Source organism: Carassius auratus, unplaced genomic scaffold, assembly GCF_003368295.1.
Source record: "Carassius auratus strain Wakin unplaced genomic scaffold, ASM336829v1 scaf_tig00000254, whole genome shotgun sequence".
In the NCBI taxonomy this organism is placed as follows: Eukaryota; Metazoa; Chordata; class Actinopteri; order Cypriniformes; family Cyprinidae; genus Carassius; species Carassius auratus.
In genome coordinates, this window is record NW_020523286.1 from 632,209 (window position 1) to 659,230 (window position 27,022).

The window sequence follows — 27,022 nt, forward strand, 5'->3', positions numbered from 1 at the left end:
ATATTTACATTATTATGTGTAGACATAAATGATGAATAGTGTAATATCATAAAATAATAAATATTATAAAAACTAAATATAATATCTTCAGTTCATTATGAAAGATTCTAACTAATTGTGATTTGAACACAGAGAATCACAACTACTCCTGAACGAATAATATCAGGAGTAAATCATGAAATCATCCAGGAGGTTTCGTGAGGCCCCTAGTGGACCCTGGCTCCCTGCTTGAGAACCACTATACGAAAAAATTATTTGCAACACTAAAACAAACAGACTAAGATTAATATAAGTGATATTTCTACAATTTCTACAGCAGTTTGTACAGCAGAAACGTAGTTGACTGAGTTGACAGCCTCAGTCACACTTTAACTGCATTTTTTCCATTCAAAGTGAAAGTGAGGCTTTCATTTTGCAACTCATGATAGTGAGTCAACAATGACAGAATATTCGTTTTGAAGTGAATTATGTAGAAAACTTACCATTGTTAAGAGACCGTCTGCTCCTCGGTCAACCGCAGTCTATTATAAATTCAGTCCAGATAAAGTTCCAAGCCAAGCAAAGTCCTCCTCTTTCAAGAGAAGCTGTCCTAGCCGGCTAAAAAGAAAGTAAAATATCTCCTTTCTTTTTAAAGACCCTTACATAACACACCACCACAGCTGACAACCACGGACGAAAACAAACTACTGCTTGTGACGAACATAATAGCGCAGCTCTCTCTGACTCCAAGGCAGTAAACATGGGGCAGCGCTAGCATTGAGCGACAACTTCCTGCCAACTTAAAACAAGACAAATTACTGGACATAGTGACCGGTCACAGTCCGAGTCCGCCCTGACATGTAGGCACAGTTTGCCGTGGGTCCTCTACACTCATCTCTCAACTTCATACATGTCAAACTGAATTCATGAAAACTACGACGCTTCCGGTCACGTGCCAAAACAAATCGATTTCTATCAACGTTATTGGGGCAAATGGGCGTCATGTGACATCTAGCATTTGGAGGTCGATTTGATAAGACATTAATTACTGTTGGGATATTTTTTTTAATGTGGAATATTGAGAAAGTAGATACAGCAATATTAGCTCGACCTATTATTGTGCGCCCTCATATCGTTTTCTATGGGTGCAGTTCCTGTTTTCTACACACGGGGGCGGAAGAGTAGCGCGTAAAGAGCATAGGCAGTAAAGAGGCTAAATGATAACATTTCGAGGTAACACTATTTAAATATAGACTATAGTAGTTAAATAGGAGACTATTATTTAGGCTATATTAGACTATTACAAATTTATATTTAAATACTACTATTACTGTGTTATATTACTATATATTTACTAATTAAATATAACCGATTTACTATATCGTATTATATTCTTCAAAAATGTCATAAAATTGTTTTCAAAATTGCTCTATATCACAGAGAGCCACTAAGAAAGTAGCAAATACGTTTAAAAAAATATTTATTTATAACGTATTTATTATTAATAAAATATTTTTATATTAAGATTAGTGGTTTAATAGTACACTCTTACACACCGAGATAGATAGATAGATAGATAGATAGATAGATAGATAGATAGATAGATAGATAGATAGATAGATAGATAGATAGATAGATAGATAGATAGATAGATAGATAGATAGATAGATAGATAGATAGATAGATAGATAGATAGATAGATAGATTTAATGGTTAATCAAGTTGGTTTAAAGGAGATTAACTTTTAATTGAAGTCAAGTTACCACTCAGTCATTAAATTTATAGTTTATAACACTCACAAATATTAAGTGCACTGTGCAGGGTTATTATATTTAATGATCATTACATCTATCTCATTTATCTCTACTGTCGATCAGTACCATGATCATGCAATTAGAGATCATCTCTAATTACTAAAGATTACTACAGCGATCCCATGAAATCATTAGATCTGACAAAATGCACTAAGCGGTGTAATCCATGCAGACCCTATATCCAGTGTAATCCCCCAGCCGTAGCAGGACGTCCAGAGGCCGTAGGGGTCATCGTCCCATTTCAGAGGCAAGTAGACATGAGGACTGCTTGCCATGTATATCTAGAGATGAAATACACCACTCTTCTGCCGAGCACATAAAATAACAATAATCCCAGCACATGTGGAGCTCTGCATCCCTCTGGCTGGTCGAGTGCAACACATAATCCCAGCCTACAATAGCATAGAAGGCCATCTGTTCAGCTCATAGCCCTTTAAAACTCCACATCTGGACACCCACAGTCATGCATTATAGAGATTCTTTATATAACATACTGTATGTCTGTAAGCATAAATATCTCTTTTGAAGGTAAGAACATAACTTAACCTGAATATAACTGTCTGTAATTTACCTTTACCAGATTCCAAACCAGTGGCTCCCAGCTAAATTCAATTCAAACACATTGGACATCAAATGGTAGATTTTACAAAACCTATATGTCAAAAAAATAAATTTCAAGTAGATTTAAAACATACAATTAATACATGTTGTAAATTGCAGTTTAAGAAATATATATTTTTAGATTGTTTAAAATCTCTTTTGCTAAAAAATATAATGTACATCAAGAGGCAAGAAAATATATTTCTAATTTCAGAATATATTGTGTGTTATTAAAAAAATCCCAAATGTATCCATTTATATATTAAGTAATTATATATATATATATATATATATATATATATATATATATATATATATATATATATATATATATAAACATACATTTATGAAAATACATTTTATAATCAATTTTTGTATACCTTGATATATTTATTTTATTTATTTTTTATATCTAAAAAATATATCTGCTTCATGGAAAAGTAAATATAATTATCCTTAAAATCAACCACTGAAAATGTATAATATTGCCATGAACTGCAGAGAGGCAAAAGTGAGGATTTGGGAGAAAAGCTGTCCTCGTTCATTTATCTGTAAGACCAAGTCACATGTACCAAAATACATAAATTAGTCACAGAGTTTAATTTGCATTAAACAAGCATGAATTTAGGATACTTTTATCCAAAATGCATGCATATATCTCTAATAATTGTATTCTATTATCTGCATATTTCTCTGATCAAAAAAGCCACTGCTCCAAATCATTATATCATTTATTATAATGCGGCATATATATATATATATATATATATATATATATATATATATATATATATATATATATATATATATATATATATATATATATATATATATTATACTTAGCAATGCTTTTTGAAATCGAAACCTCTAAAATGAACACAATGTGTCTTCCTTTTTAACCACTATTGAGGGGTTTTCCATACTGTAATCACACTCACCACTGTAAACTAAGCAGCATCGGTGTCAGAAACAGTGAAGAGGATCAGGATGCAGGGTCATGCTGCTCTTGTTTTCAGGGATCTTGGTTTCGTTCTCAGGTCTTAGTCCACCACTGGATAATGAGTGGAGAGTTGAAGGATCGGTGTCCTTTGTCCTGCATGTAAATTAATCTTGGCCCCTGTCCAAGTAAACAGGCCTTGACACATACCCTGACATATAGCTTCCTCTTCAATTGACCTTTGACCCCCACCATTTAATCACTTTTAAAATCAAACTGATAGGAAATTATTTATTTTAAGTGCTTCACAATGTTACAATCTTTTAATAAAATATATTAATAATTAATATGCTTTTTTATTTTTTAGTTAATGACCATCTAAATTATACTAAGGAAAGGAGTAGACGGTAAGGAAAGAAGCAGGAATTTTTGTTTTGCAACAGCTGAGCATGCTATAAATCAAGTCAGTTTTAAGGAGAGAAAAGTTGATTAAAAGTCAGAGAGAAATGGTGAGGGACAGAAGGAGAGTTGATTAGTCAAATATTCCAAAGTCATCCTCAGTAGGGGAGTCTGAATTCAACACAACTGGCCCACAGACACGTAACCATAGCAACAACAAGATCTGAACGCTGAAGAATCGTGGCCTTATTTTGCCAAACTCTTTCCTCAGTCTCATTCAACTTTTCGCCTAGAGAATGAGCAGGCACAATGAGCACAAAAAAGCATTTTGTGCTTTCCATCCTCTCTCATCTCCATCTGAGGGGATGTTTGTGGAATCTATACCTCTCTGTCGCTTGCCTTCATCTGTCGTCTGTTAAATTCATGACCCTGAGTAAAACTCAGACGTCACTGTTGCTAAGTCATGGATATCTCCCAACCACAGCATATATATTAAGCTCAATTTTAAAAGCTTTCAGTCGAGAAAAAACCTCCTCCAGCATCAACCTAAAAAACTAAACTCTATGAGCAGCAGAAGCAAAATGAGATTATATAAAGGCACTACATTTGCTCTATTGTTTGTTTTGCACTTGAGTTGCTTGCAGTACTTTCCGGGTCAAAGGAATAGAAGGAATGATACAGCATTGGCTGCACCTGCAGGATCTTACTGTTATTTTCATGAGATTGTGGCAGAAAGCAGGACCGCTTCATCTACTTGAAACATGTCCTAGACTGTAACCAGTTTTCTTGTTCAGAGACTAATTTCAAAGCACTAAATAATGTAGTTAGTTCATTTAATATAATCAAAAAGTTGGAAATGGAATAACCCTATTTCAACGTACAATATGGAATTTTTGGCCACCAGGGGTCACTCAATCAAAATAATAACATAAGACGTACTTTGATGACGTCGGGAAAGAGCGTAAGGCTCATGGGAGTTGTTGTTCATTCGAACACGCGCTCTGTCGCTCCCTATCATTCCTCACTCATTCTAAATTAGTATTTTGACAATCACGTCTTTTCGAACGTAGAGACAGTTTCAATGGCAACAACATAAACAAACGTTACTGCGCATGAGCGCTTTTGTGGACCTAACTTAACTTCAGGTAGACTCCAAATAGAATCAATAACAACAGCCAAGTCCCTCTAGAGTAGATATTTTTTGGTAACAAACAAAATGTTTGCTGCGTGGATCAGGCGGACTTAATGAAAATGTAATTCATTATTTGCCAACAGGAGATGTTTTAAAGCACAGACATAAAGCGCGAGAAATAGAGGTTTCCCCAGTAAGAGCTGTAAACAAAGCAGAGCTGGTACGCTCACACGCTGCTTTATCAGGCATATAACATGGAAGTCTTCCTTCAGAAATACAGCGATATAAAAACACCTGTGCCTCGTTTTGATATTTAAACATATAAATGTAAGGAATTATTATTATTATTAAAAGTGCAGTAAGTAATGTTACTCATGTTTATTCAATGAAGCCTTTTTGAAAAAAAGATCAGTTTTAAAATTGTGGCGAGTCTCCAAAAATAAATGTATGGGAAACACATCCCGCAGCACAACCACCTGAGCCCAACTTCAGTCTACTCATCACCTTAACTTTAACTGTGTTTGTAGAAGGCACCGCAGCCAGACCGATATACACAACACAGACCGGAAGTTAACTTAGGTCCAGGCGCGTGCGCCCGATGAAACCATCTATACCCTATCAAATCAATATTCCATCTAGCTAGTAGTAATATATGTAAAAAAAACACGGTCGCCTTTTGTTAATAATTATAATTACGTTATACTATGATATTCGACAAGTTAGAGAACTGCATTTGAAGCTACTTTATTCAGCTAGATATAGAACAAATGTAGATTTACATGAGAGCTAGTCCGTCTGTGTTTTACACAAGACATCATCGTTTCACAAAATATACAGATAGATACAGTTAGCTGAATGGATGCATACCTGTTTATCAGAATGCAAGCGAGTTCGGCATCTCTCTATAGTTTCAGCTTGTCACGAAGCTCTCTCTATCTTGGAAATGCAACTCCAATATTTACCCGTGTCTTGTAGCTTCTCTTGTCCCAAAACCATCTCGGGTCATTTATTTCACCCGTACGTTTGCGCTTCACAGAACGTGCAGGCAAAGCATAATCATGATCCATAACTAAGTTATTGATATTGGTTTAAATACGAATATAAACAATATAAATATAAAATATAATAGTCTCGATCACGGCTACTACTTTTTCTTCTTCGTCTCTTCTTTGTTTGTGTTCACCTTTGTATTTGCCAGTTCCGCAGGAAGTTAGATAAACTAGAGGGGTCAAAGTTTATATGACGCCATAGACGGGCGACAAAACGGAAATAAAGAAACATGCCGTGTCTTCTAATTAAACTATAATTTTCTCCAGATTTGAAAGTTCGTGGAAACTGTCGGGATGATGTAAGTACACAACTAAAAAATATATATAACATAGATATAGTGATTTCTGCTATTTTTAAAGCAGAAAAATTACATATTGCGCCTTTCAAATGTAATAAGCATTGTAACTCTTTCAATTACTTTAATAAAGGTGCAATATGTAATATTTTCAATTATCTATTTACAGAAATGCAATATAATTTTCAGAGGTGTATAAAGACCTTTCTTAATGAACAGTTATGTTTTTATTACATTAGATTGAGCTATTTCTATCTACATACACCGCGGGTCCTCCTTATTTGGAAGTCGCCACCATCTACAGTAGCCCTAAACGGACAAACTGTTCTACAGAGCGTTTCGTCACTTTGTTGTATTTGTGAATAAAACACTGACAAAATGATTGGCAAGTACATTAAAATTCGCAATAACATTGATTTATTGAATAATTAAATAAATATAATTCCTTGATTTACCTTTGTAAAGAAATCTCATTGTACTCTGTTGTCTTCACTGATGACATCTTGACCTGTGTCTGACACCGTAGCACCGTAGGGAGGGGTGAGTGGGGGACTGAGCCGTTGGTTGCAATTCTCAAACTCACCGCTAGATGCCGCTAAAAATTACACAGTGCACCTTTAAAGTAATGTAAAATTCAATTTTGATTACTTTTAAAATAATTTTCTACATTTCTAATGAATGTTTTCAACTGATAATCATTTTCAAACATTTAAAGCAGGCAGGTGTAACCTTACAGTAGGACTCAACTCTGATTAAAGATTTTAAACATTTAATTTCACGGCATCAGACTTTAGCACCTCTGTATACGTTGAGATCATTTGGAAGTTAAATACTAAATTGAAACCATAGTAGTTAAAGGTGCTGTAGGGAAAATATTTTTTACATATTTATTAAACCTGTCATTATGTCCTGACAGTAGAATATGAGATGTTTTTTACACTTTGTTTGTGTTCAAAATGTAGAAAAATGTATATAATAAGCGAGTACACCATGAATCAATTTTCCAAACCGTGTTTTTGGCTTGTCCTGAATCACTAGGGTGCACCTATAATAAGTGTTTATATTCTGACTATTTTAGATTGCTTCGGGGATACCGCGGCGGAATAACCCAGTACCTTTGTGATTCTTCATAGACATAAACAGAGAGAAGTAGTTCCGGCTACGATGGTCTTCCGCAAGACGCAAGCAGTTCTGTTTATTAACCGCTAGAGCGTCAAAAGTTCCCTACCGCAGCTTTAAATAGCTATGATATTCTGTTTTTGAAATCAAATCATTGCATATGGAAACATTGGGGGGTGAAAAAAAAAATATAAACACACAGAATAGCAAACAGTTAAATATTAAAAATAAATAAAGCATATACATAAACCTAAAGAGGAACTGAAACACTTAAATAAGCATGAAAACTTCTGAAACATTGTTCTCATATTTTAGAGCGGTCCAAAAAACAAAAAACTAAATGTGTGTGTGTGTGTGTGTGTGTGAAAATATTTAGATGTAACCCCTCTTTGTAATCATTAACATATTCATAAGTAACTGTAACATATTAAATTACATAACTATGTTACATGTAACTAGTTACTCCCAACACTGAATATAATATAATATAATATAATATAATATAATATAATATAATATAATATAATATAATATAATATAATATAATATAATATAATATAATATAATATAATATAATATGAAAATGTATTTAAAGAGTGATACCCACTAGGGATTAGGTATAATATGTGTGGGGAAAAAATGATTAAGGCACAATAATTCATCTTTTTAAACACTTTGGCGTCAATGTTTATTTAGTCATAACATAAAGTAAAAAAGGAAAGAATGTTACGAGACAAAATCGACATAAAATGAAGGACAAAAATTTCCCTTTTACTTTAGCCTTTAAAATACCTTGATTGAGTACGTGATATACAGTATTTGCAACTCATCTGTTACTACAGCAAGCATATCAAGAGTATGCATGACATTTATGAAGTTGTGGATAACCAAAAATGTCTTATGATATTTATAATATAACCAAATTGACTGGTGATTTGAAAAAAGACAAGTACAGTATGTCACAATGTATGCTCATTTCATGTTAATTCTTTGGTGATAAGTACCATTATGATTTACTGTATGAAAAATGGCTTACAGTACGGCTCACTGGGATTTTGTGCAATACTTCATCTGTACTTTAAAGTGCAAGTAGCTAAACCTTACTAAAGCGGTGCAAGATTCATGTACACAATACCAAAAATAACTCTAAATGTAGAAAATACTAATGAACTTGCACATTTCCAAAAAAAGACCATTGTTGCTATTTGATGTCAAAATGTAATGCTGATCACTTTTGAATACGGGGCATGAGACACTGCATTTTTCAGGAACATTTTTAGTCTTAAGGCTCAATTCGATCATTGGTGTTCAAGTATAAAAATCATGATGCTCCATTCAAGCATCACGGATGAAGCCCTATAGCCTCACCCTACTCACACAGGGGCCTAATTCCTAGGCCTATTTTCCCCTCTTTTTCCAATCCATTGGCTTCCACTGTGTGGTGCATTATGGGTAATTTGTAATCTCCATTCTGTCCAATAATTCCCCTCAGTCCTCGGCCTCCTCTTCATCTGTCCTTTTGGATTTGAGCCGCTGGAAACAGTGGATAGTGGAGGCCAGAAAGAAACTGGCAATAATGGCTGCCACTGAAATACAAATTCCAGAAAAAATGACTATGAGATAATCAGTGAGAGTCAGCAATCCTCGACACTCCCGGAAACTGTCCTCAGAAAGCACACTGAGGGACACCTGCCGCCCGTCCCCTGGAAGAGAGCACTCCATACCATCTAACCCTGGAAAAGAAAAAGACAGAGAGGGGAACAATCTCAGAAAAGACCTTGTGGTGTATTTAGTTTAGATTAACTTTTGTGTTTTTGGACTAAAATATAAAGTGCATTGAAAAAAAAAAATTATATATATATATATATATATATATATATATATATATATATATATACACACACACACACAGTATAAGAATTACTGATTTCACATTATCTGACCTTAAGGGCACATTGAATCATTTGGTGAAGAGTCCCTGGAACATTCAGTTCAGTCTCTCATGAGTAGTGTTCAGTTACCGGACTTGTATGAGTTTCCAAACCAGCTCACATGTCAGGTCACTAATGTCCCAAGCATCCTCACAATATCATCAACAAACATTATCCAAGGTTGACCAAACCCTCCCACTTTCTGCACTTTTTTTTTCAATCTCAACAATTTCAGAATATTTCAAATCATATGATAAAATGATAAACCAGTCTGCACAAAAATGCACTTAGTATATATACACTGAATTTGTATACAGATATTTCAGATTAAATAAAGGAATAAGGTGTATATACTGTATACTATTGTTAAATTTAGCTTGTGGTCAGTAAGACTTTTTTTAATTATTCAGAAAGGATTTTTTTATTATTAATCCGAAGTGACAGTATTTATAAGATATTACAAGATTTCTATTCTAAATAAATGTTGTTCTTTCAAACTTTATGTTCATCAAAGAAACCTGAAAAAAGTATCATGGTTTTCCACAAAAAGAATAAAAATTTAGTTAAATAAAAAAAAAACCCTGCTTTCTTGAGCAGCAATTCAGGATATTATTGGCTGCTGACAATATAGTAATGACTGCTGAAAATTTACAGGAATAAATAAAATTGTATAATATTATTGGTTTTGCTGTATTTCGAACAAATAAATACAAACTTTATGAGCAAAAACTAAAATTACACGTTGCTAATTAAATGGAAAGTTCCTTCTGTGTTTTTTTTATTATTATAAAAAAAAATAACTGTCCGTTTCAGTTTATTCTTTCCATTTAATTTATTTTTGTTCAGCTCTTTAACGGCCATTTGATGGTCACAAATCCAGACAGTGTATCGCTTCAAAGGATAATAAATGAGCAAGCGGACTTCATTAACACACACTCAAAACTCAAGGCTATATACTCCATTTGAACATGTGCACTAGCACTCAATGCCATTACATTCAAGTGCTGAGCTAGAATGAGCTTGTTTTCCAAACTCATGCTTGATTTGCACCGGAAAACAAAGGGATTATGATACTGACACATCTGTTTGAGATCAAGCTTTAAAAAGGCATCTATAGGAATTATTACTAAATAAAATGTAACAGAAATGAACAGATTATAATCAGTATACAGAAATATGCTTCACTGTAGAGTAGTGGTGTTATTACTTGGACATTTCTGAATCTAGCAATAACACTGCAGCTATGACTCAGAAAACTCCGGTTACATAACGGCAAGATAAGATGTGAGATGGGATGCTTTCCAATTTTGTTTTCTCCTGTCTTTATGAGGACCGTTTGTGAAGTATTCCTCGTTGGTGTGTATTCAGATTTTCACAGAGGGAGGTTTAATCTCCTTTCAGCTGTGTGATCAGCGGACACCAGATGACAGATTTGAAGCGGAACATCGCCTACGTAATACAGCCACGCTGACAGACAGACACAACAGAGCGGCAGAGCTTCACAGCCCCATCTCTCCTCTAATTGCATTCACGCTTAAAACCCCTTGTGATTCTGCGTAACCGTTTGTGCTTTGGCAGAGAGAAACTGGAATTGTATCAGATAAAATAATAACAAATTGCATTCTAATCAGTATAAACCCTCTGTGTCATAACACAATGCCACCATGCTTGTTTATGTCATTGGCCAAAGTGAGTTGACGTCATCCTCAAACGTGTGAGGCAGTAAGTGGAGGATGAGGATGAGTCAGTCCATCCAGAAGGGGTTTTCCACATGCAGGGGATTCAGTGACCTCAGCCTCCTTTGTTGGGTCTGTCACGTGGCTGTTTGCCCTGCTCTACGAGCTCATCTAATGTTTTATGACGCCAGAGCTTCAGTGTTTTACGCTGGAGATCCCCCAGAGTGAACAACACAAATCACCAACACGCGTGTACATGCTTTTACCCATTTAGAAAAATCTCACAGTGGCCACAAGCGCACTCAGCCGACTAGTGTTATCTAATTTGCTGTCACCACATATATGTAACAAGAGGACATATATGTGACACTGCCATGATCTTATGTTTGCATTATTGAAATGAATCAAAGCTGTGCATTTGTAGTGTAATACAGATGAATATATAAATCCCATTATAATTAGGTCTCTCTATTCAGATGAAACTGATTTCATTCAATACATCTGATCTGCTTAAAATCCTGTAGACCTGTGATGTGTTATGACGTGGTAACCTCTTGGCTCTGTTTGTTGACCTTTGAGGGTTGTTTAAAGAGTTGTGTGTGCGCCTGTCACATATATGCATGTCACTTCACATGCTTACATACTCAGCAGTGTATTTGGTGGAAATCTTGGTTCTTGCTTCTGAAAGACTGGATATCTGATAACCAGGCAACTGAAAGTGTGCCAGAAGTGTGCTATCATCAGTATCACATTCAATGTTAGGTTGAATAATGGATGTTACGTGTTCATCCATACCCAAGTGCCAGAATTACAACGCTGTAAGGAAGTTTAAACTATTGGCCTTTGGACTATATGAATTAAAGACTACATTATGATGGATTCATACAATATTTAAAAATTGTGTGTCACTTTTGTTTATCAATACATGATGTAATTACACTGAATTGCATTGTTACAGAGAATTGTGTATACATTCTTTGACCACAATGAAACAATGGCTAAACGTGCAATATTTGCCCATAACATTTAGACTAAATGTCATGTCCCCTTTGGTAAAACCAACATACTGTATACTTAGTAAAGACACAGTAACAATACAATACATTCACCTGCTTGGAAGAAAATAAATTTGACTTAGTCCATAATATGGTCCATATTGTTATTTTCTTTCATTTTTAACTGTTTATTTTAACCAAAATATCATATATTATATAATTATCTTCAAGATTTAATAGTAAACCCAATTTATATCTTGCTAATAATCTGTAAATTACACAGAAGAAGTGTCATTCACAATGACATTTACAATGACATAAAAAAAAAGAAAACTGTGCAGGGTCTATAGGCTGCAAACATTTGTGAATGAGTGAAAGGATGTTGTTTACAAACACAGTAGACCTTCTTTGTCTCTGCTGACAAAGGAACAAACATCCTGTTAATGTTAAATTGATGGGAACAGTTAATATTATTACTCTGGAAATGGACTCTAATTAAATGATGATGTGATTTAGAAGTTACAACTGGAAAATGTCAGACACGATCTCAGTCTCATAAGCTACAAAATAGTCAAATAAACTTCAAATGACTAAGGATTAAGCAAATCTTTCTCTTAATATGGAGTTTAATCCAATCACAAAGATTCACACCTATGACGATAAGTAAAAATATGTGACTTGAGACTTTAAATCAAAGTATTTGGTTACGTTTCCAACAGTAAAAATTTACATTTTAATATAAAATGCTTATATTACTGCACAAACAAACAACAAAACAAAAAAGGTTTGGTTGCATAACAAAACCACTGCATGTGTTCCCAGCACTTGGTTTGTATACATTACAGAAATGTGCAACCAAAACCCAAACTAATTTTTTTTATATTGACATGTTCATAACTTGCAACCTAATGCGCTTCAAAGGGAGAGTGAGGATCATGCATATACATTTGATGCAGCTGTAGAGCTCAACTTGACCTCAACCTTGGACTAGTGGTAAGTGAACTAATGACCAACAGATACTGTAACCCAAGGAGTACATTTACCTCAATTTCATCCTTTAGTTACCACTCAAATTAATGTCAACAAAGAGGACAAGACATGAAACAAATTTAGGGAACATGTTGTGTGGCATAGGTTTCATGAATAATGGACAAGAATATTTAGCATATTCTAGTAATCACCTATGGTGTGTCGACCTCTTTGTCTTGGTTTGAACACATTTTCATGCATTATTGAGCTAAACGCAAGATTCGGTGGAAGCATTTAATACAACAAGTGTCATAATTTCTACAATTGAGAGATTCAATCAATTGAATTACTAGCCCATCATGCTAATGTGATGAGTCAAAAGGTTCAGTCTCAGTTGTAAGCCACCAGTGGGTTGTTAAGCATCCCTATCCCAAACATAATAATACCACCCACATGTATGTTCTATTCAGAAAGAAGATCTTAAGCATCAGCACTTCTCACCCTCAATCTTACTGACCCTTTGGATCTTTCACAGGTGGTCCACTACAGACTGTGAGGGTTAAAGTGATTCAAATGGTCTATAGTGTATGAAAAAAGTATGACATTATTTCATGCAGATCAGGAAAGCAAGATTTAAGCAGCTTACCAGTTGGGAGCTTGTGACGATTCTCCAATAGCCACAGAAAGAGTTTGGCAAAGTTGCAATTGCACAACCAGGGGTTCCCTTCCAGGCGTATCACCCGCAAAGAAGGCAACTGGCTCAACACCCCAACGTCCAGAACAGAGAGGGCATTCCTCTCCAGCTCGAGCTCTCGTAAAGAGGTGAGGCCCGCAAAGGCATCCTTGCTGACCATATTCAAATATGGATTGTTCCCCAGTCGTAGCTTGATCAGACTACGGGATTCCCCGAAAGTTCCTGAGGGGATCTCAGTCAAGTTGTTGCTCCCAAGGTCAAGGTAGACCAGTCTGGAGAATGTGCTCAGAATCCCAGGTTCAAGCCTTGTTAGGGAGTTATTCCTCAGATCCAGGTACACCAAATCACTGTAGAGAACCAGGAAATCAGAAGGGATCCAGGGAATCCAGTTGTTAGACAGAAGGAGTCTCCGTACGTCCAAAGGGATGGAATCTGGAAGACGGGTGAGTCCTTGACCGGTGCAGTCCACGGTGTGATGGTCTGGACACAAGCAGCTGGATGGGCAGTTGTACCCCCACGTTAACAAGGTAGAGGATAGCAAGGCAAGGAAAGGCTGAAACCAGCGAACACATGAGAACATTGTCAAGAGGGTGCGAGGTGAAGGGGAGATTGGGGGGATTAAGAGAGGGAGGTTTGGAGAGGGGTAGAGGAGAGGGGATGGGGTAAAGGGTCAGGGGGCGAGATACTAGGAAAGGGGACAGGGGCGCATCTGGAGATGATAGGAGTCAGGGTTGTCGCGAAAGCATCTTTTCTTGTCTCCTTGATTGCAATCTACAAAGGCTCGAGCAACAGCAAGCGGCTACAAAGACACGGAACTCTGTTTTCCACGAGATCATGTAGCAGGCAGTGTGGGTCGTGTGGCAGCCCGCTGGCTTCTGAGCATGAAAGGGGAGGAGAGACAGCGATCGAGAGAATGTGGGGAAGAGAGAGAGCGTGCAATGCAAAGGATTAGAAAAGAGGTAAACAGAGACGAGTGAACCAGAGACTGGGATGCGCTGTGGGCATGGAGAGGGGAGGGGAGTGTGACGACTGAAAGGGAGGTGTAGCCCACTCGGTTTACCCACACTCAAAAGGGAATTTTGATTATTTAATTCAAATGTACACTATTTGTATCCTGGTCCATAGGCTTATGTTCTTGTTTACAGTGCCATATATACCTTGGTGCCCATAACACATTTGACCCAAGGCTATGGTTGCAAGTCTAATTCCATCCTGATTACATAGCTAATGATTTGTTGGCAACACATTTGGCTTCTTTTCTTTTGTCCTCCTATTCATTCAGCGTAGTGCATAATTTTATATTCTGGCTCCATTGCCATGGTGATGGATGTGACGATTAACATGGGGCTGTGTGCATACAGATTACTGCCCTCAAAGTGAGAGATGGTGACTGTAAATAACTGTGTGAACCTCAGTGAAGATGATCATTGCATGATACAAATTAGAAACTGGACGCAAAACCTTCTGACCTCGTCACAGCTGCACAACTCAGTCACACGTCTACGTCCTAAATGTAAATGACTGTTCTCAAAATCACGACGCTTTTAAAAAGTCCCCATTTTATACGAATTGAGAGGAATAATAAAAAGATTTTGACAGTACCTCTTTTGCAGTGCATTTATGAAAGTGGTCATTATTCATCGATTTTCCAGCTGTTGTTGTTTATTTTTGTCGCTCTGTGTTCTGAATTCATGTTTACTCCTGTGCTGCTGTAAATCTCCAGGCAAATAGAACACATGCTGTCACCACAGACAGCTTTCCTCTTACACACACTGGAGAATATCTTGGCACAGCCCAATGGAATTACACAATACTCCCATAGGTCATATTGTAACCTTGACCTTTCTGGCAGGCATCACCAGGGGGGGAAAAAAGACTTGCCTTTGACCTTTTTCATGTGGCACTTTTTTGAAAAAATATCAACTTGAAATGTTACTTCCTCTGGTGTCCCTGTAAAAGAAACAAATGTCAGGTTCATTAGTGCAAAGGAGGGTAGGTACAGGATATCTTCTCAGTAGGGCATTTGGCAGTGTCAGGAAAGCAGTGCAGATTTTCCATTCACAATTAAAATCTGGCACATGAATAAATGATAAATATCATAAGCAACATACTGCTTGACACAGTTGATCTGTGGATAGGGCACAACAGGAAAGGACATGAACAAAAGGTAATGCTACTTACTACGATTTAAAAATGTGGCATATTTTATGAGGTGGCTAATTCGTAAAAGTTTGTATGAACTCACTCACAATGATGGGTAGCTTTTTAGGAATTAATTATGGGTAGGGTTAGGTTTAGGGGTAGTGATTGGGTTAAGTCTATATTTTTGGACAATAATGTTGATCCAGGATCATCAGAAGATGTTGATCCAGGAACATGTCTTCCTTGGCAAAATCATGGCGACCATTTAGTGGCGGGGTTAGGGGTAGGTAATTCATATGAACTGGGGAACTCATAAAATACATATGATTTAGAAAAAATCATATGAATTTGTACGAGTGAGGTCATACAAATTTGTACGAATTATCCAACTTGTCAAATATGTACAAATGGCCATGAGCTTGAGTTGAAAATGCCGGTAACATTGTGTGCTTTGCTTTGGCAGGGTTGAGTTGAGAAGGGTACATGACAGGGCTTAGTGGGGAAGTTCATCCAGCTCAGATTTTCTCACCAGGGTCTTTAAAGAGAAGCATAAGATGATCCCACATTCACATACACATGCACACACTGCAGGAAGACCATGTTCCAGTACCCCCAAAAAGAACACCTGTCAGCCTTGGCCGAGGACATGGTGACACACTTTCCTTCCAAGTGCATTCTGGGCCCTCACTCCGGATGATCCTCACCAACATACCCAAGAGCAAGATACTGTCACCCTACTGAACCTAAGCAACGTTGAAACAACTGGCCAAAAAATAAAATAGTGGAAAAAAGCAGCGATAGTCACAAAATATGAATGTCTCAGAAACTAGGACACCCACTTGAATGCACAGCATTGAAGTCCTGACTACCCGGGATCAACGAAACTGGGCCAAGTTATTAAAGCACTTTCAATCACAACAGCACTGACAAATTCAATTTATGTTGATATAAGTGCACCATGGTATATGCAGAATTACATGGTCCCATATATTTAGTACAGATTACAGGATTACCAGATTTAGATTTCATTGTACTTTTGGTGTGGTTTGTTGTGGTGGCTAATTCCACTGGGATTAAATAAACACCAATGTCCACGGAAGCCAATGAAGTGATACTACAGTTATCAGATGGGCATGACACAGTTTGATCGTGTTTCAAAGATAGCCATTGATGTGACTTTACTTGACCCCTATTTGTCAAGACCAGGAGGGCAAAACTGGTGTCCAGCAAGCTACCTAAAACATTTAGCACCACCAAATTAGTTAAAAAATGTTTCCAGAACACTCCCCATGTCTGCCATTGGTGGGATAGTCACAAATCACCTGCAAAATGGAATTAATAAATGATAATTTAGAAGAAACAACTACTGGCAAAGAACAGATGGTTTGAATTCAGGCTCCACACAGAAGCACCCAGATCACAGCCAAACGTTTCCTAATATTTCTAATACTACATCTTGAGAAGCTTAATCTTTCTTTCTCTCTCTCTCACACACATACACAGAGTATTGACTGCTCAGTAATTTGTTTGCTATTAGGGTGACAGTAGAGGATGCCATTAAAACAAGACTGTACTGGAAAGGTGTAAGTCTTAAATACAACTGGCAGAGCAGATCTAATACCGATGGCTTTCGAGAGATGAGTTTACATGCCTGCAGAAAACACTTTCCAGTTGAACTAAAGGAGAATAAAAGGTATAGGGAAAACATATTTCAAAAAAGCTGAATGATCTTGGCAAGGAACAGATCAAATATGGTAATATTTGAAAAATATTGATGAATATTGATTAGAGACCTGTTACAAACTTGTTTAAAGATAATACAGCAGCATGTCATACCAGAAGCACATTAATCCAAGAAGAACATGGAAAAAATACTTTAGACAAAATGTCATCAACAAAGTTATGAAATAAAAACAAAACAAAAAATCATAGAAAGCATAAAATCAAACTTTCAAAAAAAAAATTGAACCATTTTTTATATATTACTTTTTAACATTTTGTGATTTCTCCTGTAGTTGTGCTGCTACAGTAGATGTGCTTCTTATAAACAGAGCTCATTTTGCAGCCTACATCTCCCCCTGGTGGTCTGGAGCAATACAACAGCACAAAAAAATCATTTAGACTTTAGAATCATTCTATAAAAAAATAAAACACTTATAACATGAGTCATGACACTGACCCTTGCTCAATATTTTATTGAAGAAAAACATAATGGGCCACAAATGTTCTTTCATAGAAAATAAACCAATAGCAATACTACAAGTTATTTAACTGCAACATCATTCACAGGGTTACAGAAAATTTACATTTATACAAAATCCAGAGCCTCCTGCTTCACTCACAGTGGTCATGGTGGACAGTACAGTGTGTGTGTGTGTGTGTGTGTGTGCGTGAATGATGGGTTAATGTCAATGAAAGTGACTGCATATTATTGCATGCGTGTACATGGCCTAATCCACAGTCATATGTTTACCACAAAGAAATGGATCTTTTATTGAATAGAGAGTGAAACAGAAACAAAAATGGCCACATTACAATTAGAATTGGTATAAAAAAAAGTTATACATAAAGGTATTTTCTAATATATGAACATATGTACATTCTTTTCATACAACCTAATGTTCTGTCATAATGGTAATGACATATTTTGAAAAAATAAAAATAAAAATCACATTGTCAGTCTACTGAGCCTGAAATTATTATTTTTATTCCCTTTATGAATTTGATTCCTGATGCTTTTGTGAATTGTTAAAACTTCTTTTAAAAGGGAAAGAAGAAACGGTTTTGCAGTAATAAATGATGTTGTTAACAATGTTAGTTTAGATTTAGTTAAAATTTGCCCAACACTTTGAAAAAAAGAAAACAGCAATTTAATGTAAAAAAAAAACCCAAAAAAAAAACCATGGAATATAGATATGGGCATACTTACCTAAATATTGCAGCACATTAACAGTTCTGAGTTTGTCAGGCAAAGCTTTACAATGGACAAAGCACCCTGTCTCACATTAAAAGTTAGTATGCCAGTCAGAAAGAGCAAAAAATATGTGAGATTCAAACTTATTAAGAAAGTCAACAAGAGTATTTCTATACTGTGTAAAGTATTTAGATGCGGAAGACCAGTCAACAAGTTGATAGGAAGCACATTCACTTTATAGAGACGGTGTCACAGTGTCAAAAGTGTCAACTCAACAACTATATTTGTGCTCCAGGTAGAGCAACAGACTAGAACTGCTTATTAACCAACACTGTATATACTGAAAACAACAAACAAGCAAGCATGTATTTTGCAAAATACTTTACAATAATTATGAATATGTCATGAAGTTCATTGTGTCAAACATGTTAAAATTGTAAAAAAAAAAAAAAAAAAAAAAAAAAAAAAAAAAGGGTGGTCAGTGAAGTTTTCACTTAGTCCAAGCTCAGGCTGTCAAAATGACCTTTGCCACACCACTAAAATTCAGATAAACTGCACAAAACTATACAAATAAGAGCACAAATTGATGTTAAAATTCATAATTCATAAAACATATCTTTCAATAAAAGCAGACTTTAAGTCTTTTCATTAGGTCTCTCTCTTTTCATCTAATTTTTTAATTTCCTAAGCTGCTTTTTGTGAGTGCAGTGCTTCAGGTGTGGCAAGAATTTAATACTATTTCATATAGACAGCAAAACTTCTACAAACAGGGTGCAAAAAAGCCCGAAAATGAAGTTAGACAGGCCAAATCCATATTTCCAGTGTTCAAACCTAGTTACTTTCATGCTAATCGTATGTTAGATAATAGCTTGTCAAACATTTAATAATTCTTACACCAAAAAAATTGGTTTAGTGCCTCTAATGCTTAAAAAAAAAAAAAAAAAAAAAAAAAAAAGAGTAATTAGACAACAAATTGCACCCTATTTGCGAAGTGCCGGCATGTATGTATGTATGTATGTATATATATATATACAAACACACACATAATTATATATGTATACAAATACATACATACAAGAAACTGTTTTTTCAAAACATGACATCTGATGAAAAATGAACACTAAGGGCATGCACCTATTATATTCTGTTGGCAGGCTCTGTGAGGAAATCAGCACAGGAAGTGCTTTCGATATGTGACAAGAACATCTGTAGCACAACACTGGTGCAAGATTATATGGTTAACTAGAATGCAATGGTGTTATAAAGTATAAAACAAATAAATAAAACTCATGAAGAAAATAAAAAATATCACATTACTTTGTACAAAAAAACAACAAAATAAAAACATACTGAACCAGTACTGGTTGCTTCGCCTACTATACACATAGTTCTATAATAGTCACCATATTGGCAAATTCTGCCAGCACAAGATCCATCACATGGATCATTCCTCATCATACATGAGCATCACACATGTATAATTGTTTCTCCTTTTTTTCTTGCTATTAGTCCATAGTCCATTTCAGATGCACACCAAAACAAAAGATTACATTTTAAATGATCCTGTCAATACATATCTGGTGGATATGATTTAGATTTGAGAACCAAATCATTTCAAAGAGTAAAGGGGCTGTACTGTATATAATCAAAATTGATTTCATTTAATGAGTTTGCAGATTTACCCAAAAAAACTAACAGCCAAAATAATGTGCAAGTGGCTACATTTACATGCATGAACAACCTTTTCAACCCTTTTATTCCGCATATGGAAATGCTCTGACAATATAACACTTTCATAAAAAGGTGACTGCATTTTATTCTTATTCTGTGAATCTTCTTGTAATATTTGAATGTTAATGGGTGCACTTTTTAAATGCTTTTTTTAATGGACCCAGAAGGTGCTCAGAAATACATTCACTTGTTGATTTAGGAACTAATGAACTTTAGCAAAAACAGTTATCGAGCAGGTAACCGATAGCACATTTCATAATGTAACAACAGATAAAGCTGCTTAGAGCAATTAATTAAATCTATTAATTAAATAGAGCAAAAAAAAAAGGCAATTCTTTTTTTATATTTAACAAAGCCGCCACCTTAAATTAGAAATGCATAATAGATATACCAACATGAGAGGCTTTTATGTGGTTTCATAGAATAGAAATACTGCAAAGTCAGAGATAATACTGGAATATGGACCTGCATGTAAATGTAGCCAGAATGACATCTATGGATCATTTTGGCCATTGCAAAGACTACAGGTTGCCTTCAGAGTGCTGGTGCAGTATCGAGACCAAAGCGGTCTTGCGGAGATCTGTTCTTGATCATCCCTAGAGAAAGTGACTGCTGGGCTCTGGACAGAGGGCTCGCTGAGGGGGGCGTCTTTCTGTGAGAAGGTCCACAGGGGTCTGGTGTGCACAGGCTAGTCCCATCCTCCCCTCTTAAGAATCAAACCTCCACTGACTGGATCTGGTTCATTTGGGCTCGCATCATCTGCACACTGTTGAGAATCTTCTTCTGGTGGCCTGCTAGTGTGACTCCCACCCTCAGAATGTCACTGTGAGGACAGAAAAGGGGCGTTAGAGAAGAGACTGCACAATGTCACAGTCAAAGAATGATCTAAGCAGACAAGACTATCCATCAGATTTACGGTAATAGGTTTTTGGTGGCTATAGCATCTGGTTCTGTAACTTAGTAATGAATATGATGGATGTTATTCTGTCGAGCTGTGTGGAATATAGCGAAAACATACTCCATAGTCATCTGAGACACGGCTTCAAAGGTAGTGAGGTCTTCATTGGCAAAGTTCTCTTTGTACTGGCCCATTTTGATAGCGTCCAGCCATTCATCCACTGTGCTGAAGCTGGAGAAGTCTGGTGTGCTGCGGTCCAGCAGAGGTAGATGTACGCTGTAAAGCACCCACAGAATCAACAACACTACATGGGACTTGTGCTAAATTATTTAAAAAAAACAAAAAAAAACATCTAACACCACCTGACCCAGTTGAACAAATTAAAAATGACAAACTACATCTGTAACATGCACTCAAAACAGCAATACTGTTAAATATTAATACCATTTAAAATAACCGTTTTTTATTATAATATATTTTACAATGAAATGTATTCCTGTGATGCAAAGCTGAATTTTCACCAGCCATTCCTCCAGTTTTCAGTGTCACTGAATCCTTCAGAAATCATTCTAATATGCTGCTCAAGAAAGAAGAAAGTTTTTTTTTATAGAAAGTTTAAAAGAACACTTATTTTAAATATAATTGTAACATTGTAAGTGTCTTTACGGTCACTTTTTGCTTCCTTAAAATATTCAATCAAATTCAATATACAAATCAAATCTTACTGAGCCCCAAACTTGTGGATGATAGTGTACATTAAAAATTGTAACAAAAATTAAGCATTCTTACATTACATTTACATTTAGTCATTTAGCAGACGCTTTTATCCAAAGCTTACAGATGAAGACAGTGGAAGCAATCAAAAACAACAAAAAGAGCAATGATATAGAAGTGCTATATCAAGTCTCAGTTAGCTTAACACAGTACACATAGCATGGGCTTTTAAATAATATACTAAATAAAAATAAAACAGAGGTAATTCAATTGAATATTTAATTTAATGTAAAAAAATTATAAATTTGTCATTTTCTGGATAAACACTATATCTTAACTTAAAATAAATTTTGATTCATTAAACTTAAAAGATAAAATACTGAAAATAAACCTTTTTTTAAATAAGTATAGAATGAATGAACCAGTTGTTGACCCAGAATAAAATCTCTTACCCCGAAGAGAGAGGGGTGGTGGCCTTCAGGCTGCCAGGATTACGGATCATCTTATCCAGAGTGTTAACAATCTGATTGAACTTCGGCCGGTTGTTTCTGTCCTTCTGCCAGCAGTCCAACATTAGCTGGTGCAGTGCATTTGGACAGTCCATAGGAGGAGGTAACCTATAATCCTGCTCGATAGCATTTATTACCTGACGGGAAGAACAATTACTTATTAAGCATACTTAATAAAACATCAATATAACATTAAAATAAACATTTTATATACACATCTTATTGTATGCACTTTCATTTGGTGTTTAATGACATTGCTTGTCCACTAGGGGACATCCTTATACAGCTCTTCATGATGAAAACTATCATCTCTAGTCATCAATACATAAGAATTGATTTCATACATCTTGATTGCTCATGTCCCAGTAAGGTCGCTCTCCATAGGACATAACCTCCCACATTACGATGCCATAGCTCCACACATCACTCGAGGATGTGAACTTCCTGTATTGAATGGCCTCGGGAGCAGTCCATCGTATTGGAATTTTCCCTCCCTGTGAGGACATTGAATTCAGTTAGGAATATTTCATCGGGATAAAGTACTAGGTGTTTCCACATAGCATTAGGTCACATGACCCGTTAAACACACACTCACCAGGGCACTTGTGTATGTAGGATCTGACGTGTCATCTTCCAAAAAGCGAGAAAGCCCAAAATCGGATACTTTGCAGACTAGATTGCTGTTAACCAGGATGTTGCGGGCAGCCAGATCACGATGTACGTAGTTCATGTCACAGAGGTACTTCATGCCAGCTGCAATGCCACGCAGCATGCCAACCAACTGGATGACAGTGAACTGGCCATCGTTTTGCTGAGATGTCATACAGAGAATACAGAAATATTAAAAAATAATCAAATTTATGTGTTTAAGACGGAGGATACACATATGTTTCTTTTGAAATCAGCCTTCCTAACAAAACATCTTTGTTCTGTGAGCCTGTGTCAATCTTGTGGCGAAACATCTGGACTTCAGTCCAGCTGTGCCTCTCGGCAGACACATCTGTGCCTTGCCCAGTGGGATCCTGGGTCAGTTAAAAGCAGCACAAGGACAAGTGCCATCACACACTGTGAAATAAAAATCTTAAATAAATTGGTTTTAGGGCAATGTGTGGGTACATTTTTTTAATTTTTTTATTAGTTGCCAAAAATCTACAAAGTTTAAACCCAATGTAAGGTAATCATGATTAAACGGCATGTGCAGCAAACGTTTGGGTTTAATAGATTTCTTAGGTTGTACAAATAATAATTTTTTCAGCAAGGATGCATTATCAAAAGCGATAGTAAAGATATTTATAATGTTTTCTATAAAGATTTTTTTATTTTTTTATTTTTTTTACTTTCCATTCAGTTTCATGTGTTCATGTGACTCTAAAGACCGGAGTAATAATGCTGAAGATTTAGCTTTGCTATCAAATGAATAAATTAAATTGTAAAATATATCAAAATAGAAAACAATTGTTGTAAACTAGATAGCAAAGTCCGTAGGAAAACTTTAAGTTGGCTTGAAAAATCCTAGCCAGAAAGTTTGTAAAACTTGACTCTTGAAGCTTTTCAGTTTGAAGTAGTTTGAAATAAATGTATATGAAATAGTTTTAAAGATTAAAGTTTGAACGGGATGGCTTCTAGGGTGGTTGCTAAGGGTGTTTGTAGGGTACCTGGGGTGGTTGCTAAGGTATTGCTATGTGGTTGCTAGGGTACTTGGGATGGGTGCTGCTATGCGGTTGCTAGGGTATTATTGTAAATAATAATATTATTTTATAATATTACTGCTTTTACTGTATTTTGTGATCCAATAAATGTTGCCTTGGTATAAAAAACGTCTTTCCCAAATAAAACATTTAAAACAAATCTTACTGATCACAAACATTTGAACTGCAGTGTAAATATTGCTTTAGAAAAAAAAAAAGAGTAAATGTTTACATTCATGTATTGTTAAAATAGCCATATCATAAAATCGATTATATTCTACATAGAGTGGGTCACCTTTTGGTTAAGATGAACTAAACAGCCGAATTTTACAGCCATTGGACAGTTTTACTTTATTAATGATGGTTAACTGAGAAATGAGCATTTCGAAAACGGCATCGGTAGCTGAAATTTCTTTCTGCATGATACTGCTTCCACACCACTAGATGTCAGTAAGTCCAAGACAACTTACAAAATACCAGCGTATGTTGCTGTGGTTATTTTCTTGCAGCAACACTGAAACATACCCGAAGGAAGGAGTCCAGTGATCCGTTCTCCATGAATTCAGTGATGATCATTACTGGAGTGCTCTTGGTCACCACTCCTTCCAGGTGGATGATGTTGGGGTGGTCAAACTGGCCCATGATGCTGGCTTCGCTCAGGAAGTCCCGCCGCTGCTTCTCAGTGTAGCCTGATTTCAGAGTCTTAATGGCCACCAGAATCTCCCTCTTCCCAGGAAGCCTGAGATTACCGCTGCATACCTCTCCAAACTCACCTAAAGGCCATTTAGAATTCAATTAGATGGAAATAATTAAATTTAGCAGCCTGGTTTACTAAAACTTTGTTGCTCCTTTAACAATAATTCTCGACTAACTAGATGAGATGCAAAGATGTTGGTTAGACTGCAAATCAGCACTCTATAATGCATATTAAAATATTCCTAATTTAAGTGAAAAGTGACATTCACCTGCACCAATGACCTGCTCGATTTTCACACAGGTCACGTCTATTTCTTTGGCGAACTCGCGCACTGCCTCATTGGGATCCTCATATGTGAAAGGATCAATGTAGATCTTCATTCCTGGAGACACTTGGAAAAGAAACAGGAGCTGCAGTGTATGCAACATAAACATATTGCCTATACTGTAAAAAATGGCATATCTATGTTTCTTTAAAGACGGGATATAAAACACCATATAATTTCACTTGAAAATCAGATCACAAACTTAACACAAATGTACAAGGTCATTTTATTTTCTTATTTTATCATAATTACATTCTTATATGTATAAACAGTATATATATATAAATTGTGCTTATATCTTCACAACCAATACATGCCACAAGACTTGTACAATAGTTTGAAATTTAAGTATACATTCACTTGAAAAAAAGTTTAAAATAAACGTTTTTCATATCTCAATAATCAGTGATGAATATTTATCAAATTAAATTATCAGTCAATATTATAATACCCATCAATGACACAGACTCATATGGCAAACAAAATAAATAATAAATCTGGAGTATTCTGAGCATTTAAGTGCTTTTGGGAGAGGAGATGAAGTGAAAATTAATTATGGTTTGTGCATGTACAGCACATGCTGAGTCAACTAGTTGATTTTATCAATACCACATGGACCATTTCAATACAGTGCAAGTGTGGTGTTGTGTGGTAAAATCTTCAAATTGTGAGTAGAGTTATGCTGCGGTTTAAATGTTATGTTTATATGTGCTGTGCAACGGGCTGCTGTTTTCCTTTATTGACCTGAGCCTTGTTTAAAAAGATCAAGTAAATATTATAAGCACAAATGAAATATTATAAAGTCACTGAATGGTTTACTCACTGTGGCCGCTGGTGTAATGCTGAAGTTTGTCAGTGTATTCAGATTCAGTCCTGTCACTTCCTCTCCTGATGAGGCCCCGACAGGAAAAGAAGAAAAAGTCAGAAAAAAGGGGGCTACTTTGAAACACTATTTCAAAGTTTATAAGAGACAGAGTAAAATCAAACATCTGTTCGGTTTTGTGTAATCTATTCCAGATCATGGTAAGCAACAGACTCACCGATTACAGACGATAATGAGCACAACCACAGCGATGAGAAAAACAACACCAGCAGCAGCAGAGCCGATTATGAGGGGCAGTTTCTCCTGCAGGCTGGAGCTGTACTCCTCTTCAGATGTACAAAATCAGATCAGTTCTTGTGCCTTTGTGATTTTTAATCTTAAAAAGGCTATAGCATTTATTTTGGTGGAAAAATGTCTCTTTGCATACTGTCTGTACTAAAACATTTCCTGCTTTAGCCAAGGACATTTCAGGTTTTGCAACAGAACTGCACACTTTAAATATGAAAGCTATCATTTTAAATTCTCAGAGGGTTTTATCAGTCTAAATGTTGGCAAAAAGATGAAAAACACACACAATATACTACCATTCAAATGTTTAAGGTGTTAAATGTTTAATTGTTGCCCCCGGTTTACCTTAATGTGTCTATGTTCGAGTGAATCAATCGTGATCCAGCTTCGCCTCCAGAAATTTTAATTAATTTAGTAAATTGCCTTTTCTAATAATTTGCCAGTTTGCAAGTTTCACGAATGCAGCTAAAGTTTACAGTCTCTCAGAGAACAGAAGAGAGGGGCGGGGTGAGCAGAGCTCATTAGCATTTAAAGGGAAATGCACCACAACGGTTTGCAGGTGAACAGAGCTGTTTTTGACAGATTAAAAATGGTGCCGTTTTACACTACCATTGAGAAATTTTAACTAAAGTATGTTATAGACTTTTCATTAAGACCCTAAAAAATCATATCAACATGATGACCCATTTAACATTATAAATGT

General features: G+C 35.9%; 2 protein-coding genes across 3 annotated transcripts in view; both read right to left on the reverse strand.

Annotated features, from left to right (window-relative positions):
- Nucleotides 1-7,982: 7,982 nt before the first annotated feature.
- Nucleotides 7,983-15,302, reverse strand: LOC113068879 (leucine-rich repeat-containing protein 38-like). The gene is made up of 2 exons (XM_026241764.1): nt 13,543-15,302; nt 7,983-9,058 (listed from the first exon to the last, which is right to left on the reverse strand). The coding sequence occupies exons 1-2, from the start codon at nt 14,168-14,170 to the stop codon at nt 8,814-8,816; spliced, it is 873 nt and encodes a 290-aa protein (XP_026097549.1). The 5' UTR covers nt 14,171-15,302; the 3' UTR covers nt 7,983-8,813.
- A 5,367-nt stretch (nt 15,303-20,669) lies between these two features.
- The window catches only part of LOC113068880 (ephrin type-B receptor 2-like), a 53,087-nt gene continuing 46,734 nt past the window's right edge, over nt 20,670-27,022 (reverse strand). The window contains exons 8-16 of one of the 2 annotated variants that reach the window (XM_026241766.1): nt 26,249-26,357; nt 26,032-26,096; nt 25,152-25,265; nt 24,712-24,959; nt 23,094-23,309; nt 22,843-22,992; nt 22,442-22,635; nt 21,396-21,551; nt 20,670-21,200 (exon numbers count right to left, since the gene is read on the reverse strand). In XM_026241766.1, the coding sequence (XP_026097551.1) occupies nt 21,092-21,200; nt 21,396-21,551; nt 22,442-22,635; nt 22,843-22,992; nt 23,094-23,309; nt 24,712-24,959; nt 25,152-25,265; nt 26,032-26,096; nt 26,249-26,357 (1,361 nt within the window). In that variant the 3' untranslated portion in view covers nt 20,670-21,091. Of the gene's footprint in view, nt 21,201-21,395; nt 21,552-22,441; nt 22,636-22,842; nt 22,993-23,093; nt 23,310-24,711; nt 24,960-25,151; nt 25,275-26,031; nt 26,097-26,248; nt 26,358-27,022 lie in introns of both variants that reach the window. The other variant, XM_026241765.1, reaches the window with a different exon arrangement.

Coding starts and splice junctions, on each gene's coding strand:
- LOC113068879 (XM_026241764.1), bottom strand. CDS start 14,170: ATGTTCTCATGTGTTCGCTGGTTTCAGCCTTTCCTTGCCTTGCTATCC. Junction 9,059..13,542: donor TCGTCACAAGCTCCCAACTG/GTAAGCTGCTTA, acceptor TTTCTTTTCCAG/GGTTAGATGGTATGGAGTGC.